Source organism: Pongo pygmaeus, chromosome 22 (assembly GCF_028885625.2).
Source record: "Pongo pygmaeus isolate AG05252 chromosome 22, NHGRI_mPonPyg2-v2.0_pri, whole genome shotgun sequence".
Lineage (NCBI taxonomy): Eukaryota > Metazoa > Chordata > Mammalia > Primates > Hominidae > Pongo > Pongo pygmaeus.
In genome coordinates, this window is record NC_072395.2 from 46,379,039 (window position 1) to 46,399,717 (window position 20,679).

Here is a 20,679-nt window from a genome sequence, read left to right on the forward strand (position 1 = left end):
GGAAAATTAATCCTTTATGGATTGGATGGTTTGGCCAGGTGTAATGGTTCACCCCTCTAATCTCAGAACTTTGGGAGGTTAAAGGGGGAGGATTGCTTGAGTGTAGAAGTTCGAGAGCAGCCTGGACAACACAGTAAGACCCTAACTCTACAAAATACAAAAATTAGCCAGGCATGGTGACACGAGACTGTAGTCCCAACTAATCAGGAGGCTGAGGTGGGAGGATCACTTGAGCCCAGGAGGTCAAGCCTGCAGTGTGCTGTGATCATGCCAGTGCACTTCAGCATGGGTGACAGAGCAAGACCCTGTCTAAAAAAGAAAAAAGGCTGGGCGTGGTGGCTGACACCTGTAAACCCAGCACTTTGGGAGGCCGAGACGAGCGGATCATTTGAGGTTAGGAGTTCGAGACCAGCCTGACCAAAATGGTGAAACCCCCGTCTTTATTAAAAAATACAAAAATTAGCTGGGCGTGGTGGCAGACGCCTGTAATCTCAGCTACTTGGCAGACTGAGGCAGGAGAATCACTTGAACCCAGGAGGCGGAGGTTGCAGTGAGCGAAGATCACACCACTGCACTAGAGCCTGGGCAACAGAGTGAGACTCCCTCTCAAAAAAAAAAAAAAAAAAAAAAAATTGTGTGGTTTCCAATACTTGGCTTTCAACAAAAGTGAAGGAGGATCTAATAGACTCCTCAGCTGAGTATTTCATTTGAAATGATTTTCAGTGGTAGATTTTCCTGGTGGATATGACTGAAGCATTCAAGGAGTTGAGTGATATTGTTATAACAACTATTTTTTTTCCTGTGACTTTCTGGAGTTTGGTGATGTCGGAAATTTAAAATGCTGTTTGGGGCCAGGTGCGGTGGCTCACGCTTGTAATCCCAGCACTTTGGGAGGCTGAAGTGGGCGGATCACCTGAGGTCAGGAGTTTGAGACCAGCCTGGCCAACATGGTGAAACCCTGTCTCTACTGAAAATATAAAAATTAGCTGGGAGGCCGGGCACGGTGGCTGTTTGTAATCCCAGAACTTTGGGAGGCCAAGGCGGGCGGATCACCTGAGGTCGGGAGTTCGAGACCAGCCTGACCAACATGGAGAAACCCCATCTCTACTACAAATACAAAAATTAGCTGGGCGTGGTGGCACGTGCCTGTAATCCCAGCTACCTGGGAGGTTGAGGCAGGAGAATCACTTGAACCCGGGAGGCATAGGTTGCAGTGAGCTGAGATCTCGCCACTGCACTCCAGTCTGGGCGACAGAGCTAGAGTCCGTCTCAAAAAAAAAAAAAAAGGCTGGGTGCGGTGGCTCACGCCTGTAATCCCAGCAATTTACAGGCGTGAAATTACACGCCTGTAATCTCAGCACTTTGGGAGGCCAAGGAGGGTGGATCACGAGGTGAGGAGTTAGAGACCAGCCTGGCCAAGATGGTGAAACCCCATCTCTACTAAAAATACAAAAATTAGCCGGGTGTGGTAGCGGGTTCCTGTAATTCCAGCTACTCGGGAGGCTGAGGCAGAGAATTGCTTGAACCCGGAAGGCGGAGTGTGCAGTGAGCCGAGATCGCACCACTGCACTCCGGCCTTGGTGACAGAGTGAGACTCTGACTCAAAAAAAAAAAAAAAAAAATTGTTGTTGAGGTTTCAGTGTCCACAGATATTTCAATTCATGAAACTTTCATTTTATAAAGCAAAATCAGCTTGTAATATTAAAATCTTCACATCTTTATTGCAATGCTCAGAATACAGGTGGGCTCAGGAGTTAGCCTCTTAAATAAGTTTACACATGAGGATTATCAGGTTAACAGATGGGGGATTTGAGGATTAGGCTTGCTACTGAGTCTTTAATATGCTTTCTGTTACAAAGCCTGGAAGTTGGAAGTTCTACTTCTATTCATTTAAAAGACTTCATGTTCTGAATGTGAAGTGTGTTCAATGTACTCTTGTTGTATTTAAAAAAACTATGAATCAAATTTTTTATAAAAAAATGATTTTTTTTTTTTTTTTTTTTAGGCCAGGCACGGTGGCTCATGCCTATAATCCCAACACTTTGGGAGGCCGAGGTGGGCAGATTGCTTGAGGTGGGGAGTTCCAGACCAGCCTGGCCAGCATAGTGACACCCCGTCTCTACTAAAAATACAAAAATTAGCTGGGCATGGTGGTGAACGCCTATAATCTCAGCTATTCGGCAGGCTGAAGCAGGAGAATCCCTTGAACCTGGGAGGCAGAGGTTGCAGTGAGCTGAGATCGCGCTACTCCACTCCAGCCTGGGTAACAGAGTGAAACTCCAACTGAAAAAAAAAAATTGATTTGTTTTTTTGAGTGACAGACAAGTTGGGTGTCTCCTTTTGGGAAACAGTTTTAGAGATACAATTCATATGCCATGCAATCATGAATTTGACATGTACAGTTCAATGGCTTTCAGTACATTCTTGTGGTTGTGCAACTATCACTGCAATCAATTCTAGAACATTTTCATCACTCAAACAAAAACCCCTGTACCCTTTCGTTGTCACCCCAAATACCTCTATCCCTCTATCCACCTTAGGCAACAACTAATCTATTTCTTGTCTTCTGGATTTGCCTATTCTGGACATTTCCTTATTAAATGTTATTTATTATTATTAGGATTTTTTTTTTTTTTTTTTTTTTGAGACGGAGTCTTGCTCTGCCACTTAGGCTGAAGTGCAGTGGTGCCATCTCGTCTCACTGCAACCTCCACCTCCCGGGTTCCAGCGATTCTCCTGCCTCACTCTCCCAAGTAGCTGGGATTATAGGCACCTGCCACCATGCCTAGCTAATTTTTGTATTTTTAATAGAGACAGGATTTCACCATTTTGGCCAGGCAGGTCTTGAACTCCTGACCTCAAGTGATCCGCCTGCCTCGACCTCCCAAAGTGCTGAGATTACCGGCGTGAGCCACCGTGCTCGGCCCCAGTTATTATTATTAGTTTTAGAGACAGGGTCTCACTTTGTTGCCCAGGCTGGAGTGTAGTGGCATGATCTCAGCTCGATTGCACTCAACCTCCTAGGCTCAAGTGATCCTGCCACCTCAGCCTCCCAAGTAGCTGGGACCACATGTGTGTGCCACCACACCTGGCTAATTTTTTTTTTTTGAGACGAAGTTCCCCTCTGTTGCCCAGGCTGGAGTGCAGTGGCGTGATCTCGGCTCACTGCAACCTCCGCCTCCAGGGCTCAAGCAGTCCTCCTGTTTCAGCCTCCCGAGGAGCTGGGACTACAGGCACACGCTCCATGCCTGGCTAATTTTTCTATTTTTAGTAGAGATGGGGTTTCAGCATGTTGGCCAGGCTGGTCTCAAAGTCCTGACCTCAAGTGATCCATCCACCTCGGCCTCCCAAAGTGTTGGGATTACATGCATGAGCCACCGCGCCCGGCCCTTCCTTTCTTCTACTTCTTATTATTTTTGAGACAAGGTCTCACTCCGTCACCCAGGCTGGAGTGCAGTGGTGTGATCCCAGCTCAATGCAACCTCCGCCTTCCAGGTTCAAGTGGTTCTCCTGCTTCAGCTTCCAGAGTAGCTGGGATTACAGGCAAGGGCCACCATGCCTGGCTAATTTTTGTATTTTTAGTTGAGATGGCATTTCACCATGTTGGCCTGGCTGGTCTCGAACTCCTGACCTCAAGTGATCCCCCTGCCTCGTCCTCCCAAAGTGCTGGAATATAGGCCTGAGCCACCGCACATGGCCACACCTGGCTAATTTTTATATTTTATTTTTTGTAGAAATGGTTTCCTGCTATGTTGCCTAAGCTGGTCTGGAACTCCTGGACTCAAGCAGTCTTCCCTCCTTGGCCTCCCAAAGTGCTGGGATTACAGGTGGATGGTACTGCACCCAGCCTGGACATTTCATATAAATAGATTTGTATAATATGTGGTCTTTATTTTTTGAGACGGAGTCTCACTGTGTTGCCAGGCTGGAGTGCAGTGGCACGATCTTGGCTCACTGCCATCTCCGCCTCCTAGGTTCAAACAATTCTCCTGCCTCAGCCTCCTGAGTAGTTGGGACTACAGGCGCGCACCACCACGCCCAGTTTATTTATTTTATTTATTTTTATTTTTTCTTCTTTTTTCTTTTTTGAGACGGAATCTCGCTCTGTCGCCCAGGCTGGAGTGCAGTGGCACGATCTCAGCTCACTGCAAGCTCCGCCTCCTGGGTTCACGCCATTCTCCTGCCTCAGCCTCCCGAGTAGCTGAGACTACAGGTGCCCGCCACCACGCCTGGCTAATTTTTTGTACTATTTTAGTAGAGACGGGGTTTCACCATGTTACCATGAAACATTTAATAAGGAAATCTCGATCTCCTGACCTCGTGATCTGCCCGCCTTGGCCTCCCAAAGTGCTGGGATTACAGGCGTGAGCCACTGCACCCAGCCGCTTATTTTTATTTTTAGTAGAAGTGGGGTCTCACCATGTTGGCCAGGATGGTCTCGATCTCATGACCTGGTTATCTGCCTGCCTCAGCCTCCCAAAGTGCTAGGATTACAGGCATGAGCCACCGAGACCAGCCAGTCTTTTTTTTTGGTGGTGGTGTTATTGAGAAAACGTCTTACTCAAGCTGGAGTACAGTTGTGCGATCACAGCTCACTGAAGCTTCGACCTCCTGAGCTCAAGGAATCCTCCTACCTCAGCCTCCCAAGTAGCTGGGACTACAGGTGTGTGTCACCATGCCTAATTTTTCTATTTTATTTGTAGTTATGGGGGTCTCACTATGTTGTCCAGGCTGGTCTTGAACTCCTGGGCTCAACTGATCCTCCTACCTTGGCCCCCCAGTGCTGGGATTACAGGTGTGAGCCACCATGCCTGGCTGCATGTGGTTATTTATGACTGAATTCTTTTTTTTTGTTTGAGATGGAGTCTTGCTCTATTGGCAGGCTGGAGTGCGGTGGCATTATCTCAGCTCACTGCAACCTCTGCCTCCCGGATTCAAGCAATTCTCCTGCCTCAACCTCCCTAGTAGCTGGGACTACAGGTGCACGCCACCACGCCCAGCTAATTTTTGTATTTTTATTAGAGACAGGGTTTCACCGTGTTGGCCAGGATGGTCTTGATCTCTTGACCTCGTGATCCGCCTACCTTGGCCTCCCAAAGTGCTGGGATTACAAGGCTGAGCCACTGCACCTGGCCCTGAATTCTTTCACTTAGGATAATGCTTCAAGGCTCACCCACACTGTAGCATGTGTTAGTATTTCATTCCTTTTTTATAATTGAATAGTATTCAATGTATGGATATATTTATCCATATATTTATCAGTTCATTTGCTGATGAACATTTGCATTGTCTCCACTTATGAATCAGTTTTTAACTGTTAATTAACATTTGGCTCCAGATAAAGGAAAACGATCTAACACTGTGGTAAATGTAAAATTTACATGGCTTGTGAAAGAACGGCTGTCAGAGATGGTCTCTTTTAAACAGTGGAGGAGGCAAATGTATGCATTAGAATTGCTGAAAAACACTTTGGGAGATAAAGACAATTTTGGTTTTAAAAAAGCCAAAGGAGGGCCAGGTACGGTGGCTCACGCCTGTAATCCCAGCACTATGGGGGCCAAAGCAGGCAGATCAAATGAGGCCAGGAGTTGGAGACCAGCCTGGCCAGCATGGTGAAACCCCATCTCTACTAAAAATACAAAATGAGCCGGGTGTGGTAGTGCATGCCTGTAATCCTAGCTACTCAGGAGGCTGAGGCAGGAGAATCACTTGAACCCGGGAGGCAGAGGTTGCAGTGAGCCGAGATCTTGCCACTGCACCCCAGCCTGGGTGACTGAGTGAGACTCTGTCTCATCAAAACAACTATATGAATGGTATTTGCCTACTTTAATTGACAAGGGAATAGAGAGACACAGTGGATGAGAAACGTGCCTAAAGTTTTGTGCTTGAATCTAAAAGCCACCAACTCTCCCCCTAATCCTCTAGTGACTTGCAGAGAAGTATGGATCTTTATAAACCACAGGATAACTAAACTTTACTGAAGCTAAAATCTGGGGATTACAGAAAGTGTCAATAATTACAGGAACGTTTAATGATACTTCAAAGCATAAAGGATACTATCCTTCAGAAATGGGAGCTATCCAGAAATCTTCACACACCAGATTATGATCACGATGGTCGGAAAAGTCTCAAATCAGCTATACAATATAAGGAAGAAATACTGCCTTGTTAGACTTGGGGAAGAGATAGTCACTTGACACTGATCAGAAGGAGGCTGGGCAACTTTTACACACTGGAATCTATAACCAAGATTATAAACGGAACCCAGGTGATACACTTGGGCTTGTCCTCATGTTTCTTTTCCTCATTTTAACTCAGATACATCCAGCAGTCATGGCTTCAAAAGCATATGATCAAAGATCAGAAAACACATAACTTATTATTTTATTTATTTATTGAGATGGAGTCTTGCTCTGTCGCCTGGGCTGGAGTGCGGTGGCACGATCTCGGCTCACTGCAAGCTCTGCCTCCCGGGTTCATGCCATTCTCCTGCCTCAGCCTCCCGAGTAGCTGGGACCACAGGCGCCCGCCACCACACCCAGGATAATTTTTTTTTTTTTTGTATTTTTAGTAGAGATGGGGTTTCACTGTGTTAGCCAGGATGGTCTCGATCTCCTGACCTCGTGATCTGCCCGCCTTGGCCTCCCAAAGTACTGGGATTATAGGTGTGAGCCACCGCACCCGGCCCATTATTATTTTTTGAGACGAGTCTTGCTCTGTTGCCCAGGCTGGAGTGCAGTGGCATGATCTTGGCTCACTGCAACCTCCGCCTCCTGGGTTCAAGCGATTCTCCTGCCTCAGCCACCCGAGTAGCTGGGATTACAGGTGCGTACCACCATGCCCAGCTAACTATTTTTTGTATTTTTAGTAGAGACGGGATTTCACTGTGTTAGCCAGGATAGTCTCGATCTCCTGACCCTCATGATCCGCCTGCCTCGGCCTCCCAAAGTGCTGGGATTACTACAGGCGTGAGCCACCGTGCCCAGCTGAAAACATATAACTTATAAAAATGGAGGTGATTTGTCATGTTGTCAGGCAATACCAAAAAAAAAAAAAAAAGAGGGGGTGACGGTTAGAAAAAGAGCATAAAAAAGACCAAGAAAACTGTATGTCTCAGATGTGCTGCACTAACTAGTCTTGTTTTTAGTGAGTCTCTATTTATTAAAAAAATAGATGAAGTAAGGGTGAGGTCTTTTTTGTCTTTTAGCAGTTTTTCTTTTGGGCCAAGTCCATGATAAAAAACCACCATGCAAACAGCAAATAATTCTTTCAAAACTGGCCCCATTTCTGAATTAAAAGGCTTCATTCCTCTTTAACCCAACAGATCTTGCCATTTTCTCCAAGCTGTACAGTTCCACTGGCCACCAGCTGAAGGGCTGCAGGAAATATTTTATGTTCTGCTAATTTTACTCTTTCAGAAAGAGTTGCGACAGTATCACCTCTCTTCACGGGAACAGCTTCTTGCAAAATAATTTGTCCAGCATCTACGTCTTCCTGGAAAAGTAAGCAAAAGTTTTGAACATTACCTTCTAGCCAGTGTAATTTACATCTGACTACTAATATTATGTTGGTAGAAAAAGACATACTCACAGCTACAAAGTGTACAGTGCACCCAGTAACTGTGACTCCGGTTTCCAGGGCTTGCTCATGGGCATTCGAACCCTTAAAAGAAGGGAGCAAGGATGGGTGGATATTGAGCATTTTTCCTAAAAATTAAAAAAAGTATAGCGTCAGAATTTAAAAATCCTGGGCATTCTGTTAAAGGAATACGTTTTCCTATCTAGATCCGAAGTCAAACAGGAGTTGGATTTCTGGGATGGATGTTTTCTTTGCCAAACACAGAAATGTGGTAAAAAGAAGTAAGTTCTCATCCAAGAAGGCCCTGGAAGCAGCAAGTACCCGCCTTGCACAGCCAAAGGCATGCTGGGGTGCTCTGAACAGACACTCATGGTGACAGGAAGGTGGGGAGTTCACGCTGAATACCAGCTTGTTGCTGGCATGTACTATTAAAAATAAGCAAGAGGTTCTTACATAGCATCTATGTGCTTGACTTCTAACCACAAAGTGACCTGTCCACCAGACAGATGCTAGATTAGTTCTGTGTGGCTCATGTCACCAAAAGGCATTGTCTATTTTATATCACACCAGAAGTGCTCTAACTACATTCACGTAAGAATACATAAACTCTTTGGAGGGAAAATGCATTTATTGACCAACTGTGTACAAACCTACACAAACAGGATGCAGTCAAGGCTTTTGGGAAGAAGGCAGTAACATAGATAGTATGTGTTTTCTGGCAATAACCTCCTCCTTGCCAACTCCTGGCAATGGTCTATGCTTCCTAAGAGAGGATGGACTCTTCATTTTGGGATATATGGAATCACTCTCTTTTGCTTCCAAACAAATAAAGGAAGGTCTTCTGAATATTTATTCAGAAGATGAAATATTATCTTTGCAGTAATGTGAAACAAAACTAAGCTACATTAGAAAAAGTGATTAATTACAGCAAGCCAAAGTAAACGGAGAGCAGGTTAATAAATCATCATTGGATCATTCTTTAGTGTAAAACAAAGGAAATTAAACTGTGACCTGTGTTAAAGTATTAATAAAATATCACAGTCAAACAGGAGTTGGATTTCTGGGATGGGTGTTCAGTACTGGGATTGTGTGGCAAGTTATCTGTTCTGGAGACCATTTTCAACTGATTTGCCAATGTGATGTCGAATAATTTTTGCTTACCATTCCACTTCCGGACAAAGGGGCCAGAAAGAATTCTCATGAATCCTGCAAGACAGACTATGTCTATGGAGAACTCTTCAAGGACTAGGTCAATTGCACTGTCAAATTCTACACGATTTTTATACAGTTTATGATTAATTACCTGTAATAGAAAAAGATAAGCACAACCCTTTTCAATGAATTACCAAAAATAATTAAAAACTCAACCTTTACACAGACCATACTTCACTTCCTTGTAAAGATATACCTGATAGAGAGATTATTAAGAAAGGGACAGGATGAAGGAGAAGGCAAGCCCAGCACCCACCCAAAATGGCAAAGTCCCAAGAACAAGTGCCCACAGACCAGGGTCCTGTGAGGGCAGATTACGAGCTTAAATATGGCCCACAGGAAAGATATTTGCCCAAGTAACTTACTCTAGTGGGAATACCAGCTCTTTCCGCTTTATCTAACCCAGCTACTGCGGCTTTGTTGGAGATAACAATATCAATTTGTGCAGAGCTATTTGGTTCGCGAGTACTGTCTATGAGTGCTTGCAGGTTCGATCCTGAGAAGGGAGAAAAACAGCAGTGCAGTGAGCTCATACTACTTCTTCTTCTTTTTTTTTTTTTTTTTGAGAGGGAGTCTCACTCTGTCGCCCACGCTGGGAGTACAGTGGTACGATCTGGGTTCACTGCAACCTCCACCTCCCGGGTTCAAGCAATTCTCCTGCCTCAGCCTCCCGAGTAGCTGGGATTACAGGAGCCCACCACCGCACCTGGCTAATTTTTGTATTTTTAGTAGAGATGGGGTTTCACCATGTTGGCCAGGCTCGTCTGGAACTCCTGACATCAGGCGATCTGCCCACCTCGGCCTCCCAAATTTGGGATTACAGGCGTGAGCCACCGCGCCCAGCCTCACACTTCTTAAAAAAAGAGATGTGCCATTTTGAATAGGGGACGGTCAAATTTTCTGAATAAATGTCTTGGAAAAGACTGGTGATATGTGAGGCTTCTAAATTTCCTTTCTCTTGGCACAGGCAACTAAAGTAAATATGGAAAAGTTCTGTATAGCAATGGAAACAATCAACAAAGTAAGGAGACAACCCACAGAATGGTAGAAAATATGTGCAAACTACCCATCTGACAAGGGATTTAGTAACCAGAATATATAAGGAGCTTAAACAATTCATTAGGGAAAAATCTAATACTCTGATTAAGAATGGGCAAAAGATCTGAACAGACATTTCTTAAAAGAAAACACACAAATTGCAAACAGGTATATAAAAAGGTGCTCAATGTCATTAATCATCAGAGAAATGCAAATCAAAACTATAATGACATATTGTCTCGCCCCAGTTAAAATGGCTACCATCCAAAAGACAGGCAATAACACGCTGGCGAAGATGTGGAGAAAAGGGAACCGTCACACACTATTGGGAATGTAAATTAGTACAATTATTATGGAGAACAGTTTGAAGGGTCCTCAAAAATTAAAAAACAGAGCTACCATATGATCCAGCAATCCCATTGCTAGGTATATACCCAAAAGAAAGAAAATCAGTGTTATCAAAGAGATATCTGCAGTTTCATGTTTATTCTCCATAGCCAAGATCTGGAAGCAACCTAATGTTTATCAGCAGACAAATGGATAAAGAAAATGTGGTACATCACACAATGGAGTACTATTCAGCCATAAAAAAGAATGAGATCCTGTCATTTGCAACAACATGGATGGAACGGGAGGTCATTAAGTTAAGTGAAATAAGTCAGGCACAGAAAGACAAACCTCACATGTTCTCACTTATTTGTGGGAGCTAAAAATTAAAACAGTTGAACTCATGATGATAGTGCAATGATGGTTACCAGAGGCTAGGAAGGGTAGTGGGAGAGACGGGGAGAGGGGATGCTAATGGGTACAAAAATATAGTTAGAATGAACAAAATATAGTGTTTGATAGCATAACAGGGTGACTATATTCAAACAATAATTTATTACACATTTTAAAATAACTGGAAGAGGCTGGATATGGTGGCTCACACCTATAATCCCAGCTTTCTGAAATCCTTTACTTTTTTCTTTGGGAGCTGTCTCAAATTCCTAAGAAAAGTGGAAAGACTAAGAATGCTGAAAGACAAAGACAACCCTCATGATTCCCCCCAGTCCCTAGACTCTGCCGAGAGTATCCTTACAACCTCATAAGAGTGCGGGGAGGAAAGGAAGGGCAGTCAACAGCTCTACAGTGAAGAGGAAGCCACATCTCACCTGTTCCAGATATTAAGACAGCCACTCTGGCCTTTTTTTTTTCAAAAGAGAAATGATTTGTCAGGGAGTCATTCTTCAACACTGACCCATTTATTTGCATGCTGTCAATCAGATTCTTGACTTTCACACGTGGGGAACCTTCATTTCAAACATATCCATAAATAAGTAAAGAACAATTGTGAATTAACAGGAATAATGGAAAGAAAAATATTTTATGAAAACTTTAGGGTATATTTTATCCTGAAAATAAGATAATGCAAGGACTAAAATGAACAACACATTTGTATCACTTAACACTACTCATTCATAAAAACTTCCAAAAGGTGGACATATGTAATTACTTCAACTAAAAGCTGCAGATCACATCACTATCTTGAAGCATACAGTGGATATATATGACTGCCTGCCAGTATTCTGCCCCTACTCCCCAAATCTTCCTAGTGAGACCACCCACAGTAGTGCCATGACCTCCTGGTCTCGGGGATAAGCATGTGACCCAGCAAAGCCATTTAAAGGCTTGATATGTGATGTTAAGAAAGAAGGTCTCTCTTTTTTTTCTTTTTGAGACGGAGTCTTGCTCTGTTGCCCAGGCTGGAGTGCAGTGGCCCGATCTTGGCTCACTGCAAGTTCCGCCTCCCAGGTTCACGCCATTCTCCTGCCTCAGCCTCCCGAGTAGCTGGGACTACAGGCGCCCGCCACCACGCCCGGCTAATGTTTTGTATTTATTAGTAGAGACGGGGTTTCACCGAGTTAGCCAGGATGGTCTTGATCTGCTGACCTCGTGATCCACCCGCTTCGGCCTCCCAAAGTGCTGGGATTACAGGCGTGAGCCACCACGCCCGGCCGGGTCTCTCTTTCTTATTGTAATGTGAGCTGAAGGATGTTATCTTTCCGGCATTTGGAGAACCTGCTTGAAAATGAATCCTACACAATAGAGGAAAGAAAGGCAGATAGAGGTAAAGTCAACAAGGTCTGACATTTTTTTTTTCTATTTTTTATTTTTGTGAATCTTCTCTGTATCGTTTCAATTTTAGTATGTGTGCTGCCAAAGCAAGCATGTGACATCTTTGTTAGTGAATCTGAGTGGATTTTCTGCCCCTCTGCCAAGTTCTAGCACTTCTCGCAGAGTCCTGACTGATACAGTACTTGTCAGGGTGCTTGCTCGCTATTCCTTGAATCGAGCTGAGTGACAAAGCAGAGCCATGAGGTCTTGTGTGTAGGGAGATTACTTTGGGAAGCGATCCTGTGGGGTGTGGCTGTGCATGCATGAATGCTCAGAGTTCTGAGGCAGAAATGAAGAGATACGTGGTATTGCTGGGGTGGGTGCTGTCATGTTACATCTGTGTAAAGATAGTTGCCATAGCGATGGCTGCACTAAAAGGTGGGCAGAAAGCTTGTGAGGCAAGGCTGAGGTATAGCTAAAATTATACAGCTAAAATTATATATCTAAAAATGAATAAGGAGCAAGTACCTTCAGCTCGTGCAACCACACTGCCAATCACCCAGGCTTCTTCCTTGTGCTGCTGGATATCCCTCAGAATCTGCTCTGTCTGCTCCTTTGATACCACAAGGACAGCGCCAACCCCACAGTTAAATGTTCTGGCCACCTCTTCCTCAGAGAGGTGTCCTTCCTGCTGTAACCATGAGAAGACCTTGGGGATCCTCCAGGTCTGGGCATCTGAAAAAAATAGACACAAATTGTTTGATTTTCCTACCTTCTCACACAAAGTACAAAAGTATGCACATATTCAAAGATATGGAAATTATAATCAGGCTCTGCTATTTTATGTAGGGTAAAACTATAAACTGGCCTCTGAGAACTTTTTATTTGGGGATCCATTTGTACCTTAGATGTTAAGAACATTTTTTTGTTGACACATTTGGCCAGTACTCACAATTGAGTGAGGTTTTGTGCTACATTAACTAACTAGACCCTTAGACATTCCCTAATGGATCAGATGAGCTAGTAGCTGAATTCCAGCAAAGGCCAGTATACCATCCTTTTGTGAATGTTTGACGGAGTCTTTGCGATGACCAAAATGCACCCAAAGTACAATGCAAAACTGGATGGCTTATCTACATATTTAGAGAAAATGCATACACTCCTCAAGAAAAGTTATGTTAATGGAAGGCAGATCAACACCCTCTCCCTCTCATTCGTTTTAAAATTTAGACTTCCTAGGTCTGATGTAAGAATACATTCTCTCGGCCGGGCGTGGTTGCTCATGCCTGTAATCCCAACACTTTAGGAGGCCGAGGTAGGCGGATCACGAGGTCAGGAGAGCCAGACCATCCTGGCCAAGATGGTGAAACCCCTTCTCTACTAAAAATACAATAATTAGCTGGGCGTGGTGGCGCATGCCTGTAGTCCCAGCTACTCGGGAGGCTGAGGCAGGAGAATCGCTTAAACCTGGGAGGTGGAGGTTGCAGTGGGCCGAGATGGTACCACTGCACTCCAGCCTGGTGGACAGAGTGAGACTTCGACTCAAATTAAAAAAAAAAAAAAAAAAAAGAATACATTCTCTCTTATCACAAATAATACAACAAAAATCTCTAATAAAAATTTTTCGGTAAGGCCTATATACACACACACAACATTTCTGAATTTAAAAAGAATCTGGATAGTTCTTTGGAATCTACGATTATGGGATCTGATTTTTTTTAAAAACTATATTGAATTAAATTATTTATGATGCTCTTAAGAAAGGGAAGCCAATGTGAACTTAGCTTTTTATTAAATAATAAGGTTTACTATCAGTTCTGCATATTTATTTGATTTATTTATTGGATAATTTTTTTTTTTCTTTGCGACAGGATCTGGCTCTGTTGCCCAGGCTGGAGTGCAGTGGCATGAACATGGCTCACTGTAGCCTTGATCTCCCAGGCTCAAGTGATCTTCTCACTTCAGCCTCCTGAGTAGCTGGGACTACAGGCATGTGACACCATGCCTGGCTATTTAAAAAAATTTTTTTTTTAAATAGGGTCTTACCATGTTGCCCATTCTAGTTTTGACCTCCTGGGCTCATGTAATTCTTCTGCTTCAGCCTCCCAAAGCGCTGGGATTATAGGCATGAGCCATCATGCTCAGCTGATAATCAGTTTTTTAATACTTTGGAGTTGATACAATTTTTTTTTTTTTTTTTGAGACAGAGTCTCTCTCTGTCGTTCAGGCTGGAGTGCAATGGTGTGATCTCGACTCATTGCAACCTCCGCCTCCTGGGTTCAAGCTATTCTTATGCCTCAGCCTCCCAAGTAGCTGGGATTATAGGCATGTGCTACCACACTTGGTTATTTGTGTGTGTGTGTATTTTTAGTAGAGACAGGGTTTCATCATGCTGGCCAGGCTGGTCTTGAACTCCTGACCTCAGGGGATCCACCCACCTCAGCCTACCAAAGTGCTGGAATTACAGGGGTGAGCCACCATGCCCAGCCTGAAGTTGATACAATTTTAAAAATGAGGCTGGGTGCGGTGGCTCAGGCCTGTAATCTCAGCACTTTGGGAGGCCGAGGCCCACGGATCACGAAGTCAGGAGTTCGAGACCAGCCTGGCCAACATGAAGAAACCCCATCTCTACTGAAAATACAAAAATTAGCTGGGCGTGGTGACACACATCTGTAATCCCAGCTACTTGGGAGGCTGACGGAGGAGAATCGCTTGAACCCGGGAGGTGGAGGTTGCAGTGAGCTGAGATTGCACCACTGTACTCCAGCCTGGGTGACAGGGTGAGACTGTCTAAAAAAAAAAATAAATAAAAATAAAAATGAATCACATGTCTATGACTCTTAGATTCAATTCCATTTATAGTAGCTGGGAAATGTCCATTCTTAATAGTTGAGCTCAGAAGATTTATTAACTACATTGTTCACTATGCTCTCAATAGTTAAAAGTGAATAGCAACTTAAAACTAAATAGTGGTACATCTATAAAATGGAATACTTGTTATCAAAAATAATGCTACTAAGACAAGTAGATAGTGATGACATATTTAATGGCAGGGCAAGTAGCAGATTACCAAATTATCTTGTTTTAGTGAAGTTTTACAAAGTATTTATAGGCAAAAACACTGGCAGACTAAGAGTCTAGTTTCTATAAATGAACAAGTACTTCATGAATAATGTAAGTTGTAATTTTAATGTTGAAAAGTCCTGGCCGGGTGTGGTAGCTCATGCCAGTAATCCCAGCACTTTGGGAGGCTGAGATGGGCAGATTGCTCTGAGCCAAGGAGTTTGAGATCAGCCTGGGCAATGTGGTGAAACCCCGTCTCTACTAAAAATACAAAAAATAGTCAAGTGTGGTGGCGTGTATCTGTGGTCCCAGCTACTTAGGAGGCTGAGGTCGGAGAATCACTTGAACCCAGGACGTTGGGGCAATAGTGAGCTGTGATCGCACCACTGAACTCCAGTTGGGGCGACAGAGTGACACTCTGTTTCAATAAAAAACAAATAAAAAAACCCCCAGAAGTCCTTACTTAAATCTGTTGTCAAAGTATGATTCCTGGAAGAAACTTTAGAGGCTGATGCAAGGAATTGTGCAATGGCTTTTATTGGAATACAGACATTTGTGTAACTCAAAATATAACTGCTTTCAGGAATATGGCTATATCACTTTCAGTTTCTTAATGAGGTGACTACTATGTTGTTTTTAACTAGTGGTGTGCTAAAGCCAGCTTGTAGAGACTGTTAAACAGCCATTTTTAAAGCAGCTATGATGGGAGTATTTATACCACAAAAACTAGCAAATGCACAAATCAGTCCTGCCTCCTTTCCCCATTTATCAGCAGGCAACTGTTTTTAACTATTTGAAAAGGATGATGAATGAACTACTTATTAAGGTTCTTATATATGCTCACCAGAAAGCATTTCTACCCAAGGAATGTCTTCAACCACTAGTTTCACTCTCCTATGAATCCTTCAACTCCTTACTATGCTCAGTCCATGGACCTGGAAGAGACTCCCACTCAGCCTAGCCTGGCCTGACTGTTTTGCTTCCTTGACTAGGCTGAAATCCCATATGACCACTCTCCCAGCTTCCCTTGCCGATTTCCTCACTTCCACACAACCTACCTCTGACTCTTCAGTTCTCTCTGAGCTTCACATACGCTCTGACTCTTGGGTTAGCTCACCATATCTACTCACCTCTATCACTCTGACTGCTTCTCCCCAATGAATGACCCCAATACCTGCTTAGTTCAGCTGGATCAACCTAACTAATCTATTTTTTTTCTGTTCTTGCTTCAAGGCTATATACATGCTTTTACTCTGGGAGAAAAACTACATGAGCAGCTTCACCTTCACCTGTGCCTTCAGTCCTGCTCGCTGTCTCATTCCTGTTTGACCTTGACTACTTTATCCACTCCTCTCTTCAAGCTCCCACCCCAGGCCCGCTCATCTCACTAATACTTCACAGGGAAGTTATTTTACGTAAACTCCCTCAGTTTCTACTCCTTCAAACCAATGTGTATTAGTTGACTATAGCTGGAAAAGTTTCTCTGACTTTATTTTACAAAAACAAGGAAGGGAGGGGCCGGGCACAGTGGCTCATGCCTGTAATCCCAGCACTTTGGGAGGCCGAGGCGGGTGGATCATGAGGTCAAGAGATTGAGACCATGCTGGCCAACACGGTGAAACCCCGTCTCTACTAAAAATACAAAAATCAGCTGGGCGTGGTGGCGGGCACCTGTAGTCCCAGCTACTTGGGAGGCTAAGGCAGGAGAATCACTTGAATCCGGGAGGCGGAGGTTGCAGTGAGCCGCGATTGCGCCACTGCACTCCAGCCTGACGACTCCAGCCTGGCGACAGAGCGAGACTCTGTCTCAAAAAAAAAAAACCAAAAACCAAAAACAAAAAAGAACACAGGGAGGGAGGACTCTGTCCCCCACTTTTGCTGCATGCATAAAATTATTCCACTTCCCTTTTACCAGTATGTTTCTTCAAACAGAAATCTCTACCCACTGTCTCCACAACTCTGCCACAACTCTCTAGTGGGTGGTATCTATGTCCAGCAAACTGCCTTTTGACCTAACTCTAAAATACACTGGTCTTTTTCTAGTGCTTATTCCAGATCTCTGTGCTGTACCTGACACTGCAGACCAGTGTCACGTTAAAATCCTACCTGGGGGCCGGGCACGGTGGCTCATGCCTGTAATCCCAGCACTTTGGGAGGCTGAGGCGGGCGGATCACTTGAGGTCAGGAATTCGAAACCAGCCTGGCCAACAAGGTGAAACCCTGTCTCTACTAAAAACACAAAAATTAGCCGGGCATGGTGGTGGGTGCCTGTAATCCTAGCTACTTGGGAGGCTGAGGCAGAAGAATCGCTTGAACCCAGGAGGCGGAGTTTGCAGTGAGCCGAGATCGTGCCAATATACTCCAGCCTGGGCTACAGAGTGAGATTCTGTCTTAAAAAAAAAAAAAAAAAAAAAAGAAAAGAAAAAAATCCCATGTTGGTTTGATAATACTTTTACATGGTTTATCCTCTGCTTTGGACTGTTCTTTTCAGTCACTCTACTTTGAGAAACAACCTTTTGATCTCCCTCATTCTCTTGGCTATAACTATTACTACGTGCAAATAACCACCCAATTTATCTTCAGCATGACTTCAACTTCTGCTCACAGTCACCTTGGAATAAACACACTGAAGATTTTAAAACCTTCTACTCCAAACTTACTCTTCTTCCTATGTTAATGATGTTACCACCTACTCACCTGCTTAACTGGAAACCTGAGACTTCTTTTTACTTCTAAGCATAAAATGATTCTCCAATGTGCCTCCCTTCTCTATGCCTTGGTTTAGGTCCTTTTATCTCGCATACGGATTACTTAATAGCTAACATTTCCTTTCCTGGTGTGTAGGGCTCCATCTTAATAGAGCTTGAAGTTACCAATCCCCTTGGAGGACCTACTTAGAGTACTTCAACTTTATGTAAGCCAATTACATGACAATATTTTATATCTTATAAATACAGATAATGAAGCAAAAGGAGATAGAAAAGGGTCAACGAGTTTTTCCCTCCCAAAACCCCCAATGATTAAGAATTTTCCATGTGTAATCATGTGTCACTAACTACCCATAGTTTTCTCGCACAATGCATTTTTTTCCTTAGCAATCTTCTGAATAGAAGTTCGTTTTAGTGATCTTACCTAAATCTACCCCAAGTTTCTCAGGGAGGACTCTGGGGATGTTCTCTAGTAATCCTCCACCAGTAATATGGGCAAAGGCTTTGACATGTCCTGAACGTAGGACAGGTAACAGTGAATGGCTGTAGATTCTGGTAGGCGTGAGAAGTAAGTCCCCTGTATGTTGAAGAGAGAAGACAAAAACTTAGCCTATGAATAGAAAACCAAAACATAAAAATCAACTCTGGAGAATGACACCAGCTCTACAATAATGACCAAGTAGCAAACCAAGGTAATTCATTCCCTTTTAGCTCTAAGTAATGAGAGACTAAAACCACTAAATGCTTGCTCAGGCATTTCCAAGCAGGACAGTTTAAACATGAGGGAGTTTACCTAAAGTCTGGTCACCACAACCATCAGGTGCTGGAGATGAGTACTGGAGGGAAGATTTTGCCACGATTTTCCTCACAAGGCTAAATCCGTTGCTATGAAGACCAGATGAAGCTATTCCAACAACAACATCACCCTCAGTGATTCTTTCCAGGTGAGGGAGTTTCTGATCTCGCTCCATGGCACCAACGGCAAACCCAGCTAGGTCATACTCTCCAGGGGGATACATGTCAGGCATTTCTGCTGTTTCACCTCCTGGTGGGATAAGACAAGAACAAAGAAATCAGAGTTTTTATAAATCTGTCTAGGAAACAGTGGCACAGGCTACTCTTAACATGAACAATTAACACATGGCTATGTCCTACAAACATTTAAGAAAATGTACTCTACCAGCTGTCTAACAGAACTTTCCACCAAGCATGATTTCAGGAGAAATAGCACTTGTTTCCACAAAGGGTGAGATTAGGTAACACCTTTACAAGTATATATGCAGCCTCCAAACACCACTGCTTTCACAGAATGAATGCTCAGTTGAATATAACATCATTTCTATAGCTGTTTAGTTTCAAAACTGCTTTCATATGTATTTGATCCTTATAATCAGTCCATTTTTCAGGTGATGATACAACCTTAAAGAAGTGACTTAACTGGGACTGCCCAACTCCAAATACCCTAGCTTAAAAAGTATAGCATTTTACTTACAATTACATCATGTCAAGATATAAGGTACAGGCAGACTCCAAATAAGAAACTGTGTTCTAAATGGTGGTTGAAAGGCAATTTTTGTTTGTTTCAAACTTTATTCCCAGGCTTCTTTAGCTTAATTAGCTACAAAGAATAAATTATGGGATGGGCATCGTGGCTCACACCTGTAATCCCAGCACTTTGGGAGGCCGAGGCAGGTGGATCAGGTCAGGAGTTCGAGACTATCCTGGCCAACATGGCGAAACCCTGTCTCTACTAAAAAACACAAAAATTAGCCAGGTATGGTGGCTTATGCCTGTAATCCCAGCTACTTGGGAGGATGAGGCAGAATTGCTTGAACCCGGGAGGTGGAGGTTGAAGCGAGCCGAGATTGTGCCATTGCACTCCAGCCTGGGCCACAGAGCAAGACTCCATCTCAAAAAGAAAAAAAAAAAGAATAAATTGTGTATAAGCAAAAACTGAAAAGAGCTGCAGTGTCCAAGGGAAATGGGGCTTAAAATATTAGAGATCTAGATTTTATCAGATCCATAAACAATTTCAGAAAGCAATCATAATGTAAAATAGCAGCTCCTAGTTACTTCATATTTTTTCTTCTTCAGAAGTTGACTCAATTCAGTTTGCCTCATTCTTAATAGCCTCATCAAAACTCCTCACAAGATCTAGAACTTCATCACCATCCCCTCCAGTAGCAAGCAGTCCTTTTCCATCCACAGACTATTTGGGCAGAGCTTCAGTCGGTCTCCTTAAGTCAGATTGTCTGAACCAAGCTGGTTTAAGATGCTGGTAGCATTTCTGTCAGCTGCTTTGTCTCAGCATGGCCTGTAACGGTGAAAGTGTTCACTGCCCCAGAGAAATGCTACCAGCATTTTAGGTTGTTAAAGTGGATCACTGGTCTTCATTTGTAAACATACTCACCTCTTCAATACCAGAGATATTGTTTACCCTTATCTTCTTAAGGAGAACTGAAGTTTTTTTTATCATCTGCTATAGCTGAACCACCTTCTCTGTTTCTTTTCCATCATTACGCAATTGTGCCTGCAATTTGGTTGTTTCTTTAATCTTGTCAGAGTGGAAAAGGGTCATGTGGAGGACTAGGGTTGGTGCTCAAGGGGTCCTGGGTAGACCAGCTGAGATTAGGTGCACACATGTGGAGATGCAAGACGGCACAATTTCTGGTTTAAATGGTCATATACAAGAGGCAGTTTCTGGCCGGGCACGGTGGCTCATGCCTGTAATTCCAGCACTTTGGGAGGCCGAGGCAGGAGGATCACGAGGTCAGGAGATTGAGACCATCCTGGCTAACACGGTGAAACCCCATCTCTACTGAAAAATAGAAAAAATTAGCCGGGCGTGGTGGCGGGCGCCTGTAGTCCCAGCTACTCGGGAGGCTGAGGCAGGAGAATGGTGTGAATCTGGGAGGCGGAGCTTGCAGTGAGCCAAGATCGCGCCACTGCAGTCCAGACTGGGCGACAGAGTGAGACTCTGTCT

At 43.8% G+C, this 20,679-nt stretch overlaps 1 protein-coding gene across 2 annotated transcripts in view; it reads right to left on the bottom strand.

Moving 5' to 3' along the window:
* Positions 1–7,140: 7,140 nt before the first annotated feature.
* The window catches only part of GART (phosphoribosylglycinamide formyltransferase, phosphoribosylglycinamide synthetase, phosphoribosylaminoimidazole synthetase), a 37,101-nt gene continuing 23,562 nt past the window's right edge, over positions 7,141–20,679 (bottom strand). For both annotated transcript variants that reach the window (XM_054468739.2, XM_054468742.2), the window contains exons 15-22: positions 18,490–18,741; positions 18,121–18,273; positions 12,454–12,660; positions 10,983–11,120; positions 9,156–9,286; positions 8,740–8,881; positions 7,591–7,706; positions 7,141–7,494 (exon numbers count right to left, since the gene is read on the bottom strand). In XM_054468739.2, coding sequence (XP_054324714.1) covers positions 7,303–7,494; positions 7,591–7,706; positions 8,740–8,881; positions 9,156–9,286; positions 10,983–11,120; positions 12,454–12,660; positions 18,121–18,273; positions 18,490–18,741 — 1,331 coding nt within the window. In that variant the 3' untranslated portion in view covers positions 7,141–7,302. The remainder of the gene's footprint in view (positions 7,495–7,590; positions 7,707–8,739; positions 8,882–9,155; positions 9,287–10,982; positions 11,121–12,453; positions 12,661–18,120; positions 18,274–18,489; positions 18,742–20,679) is intronic.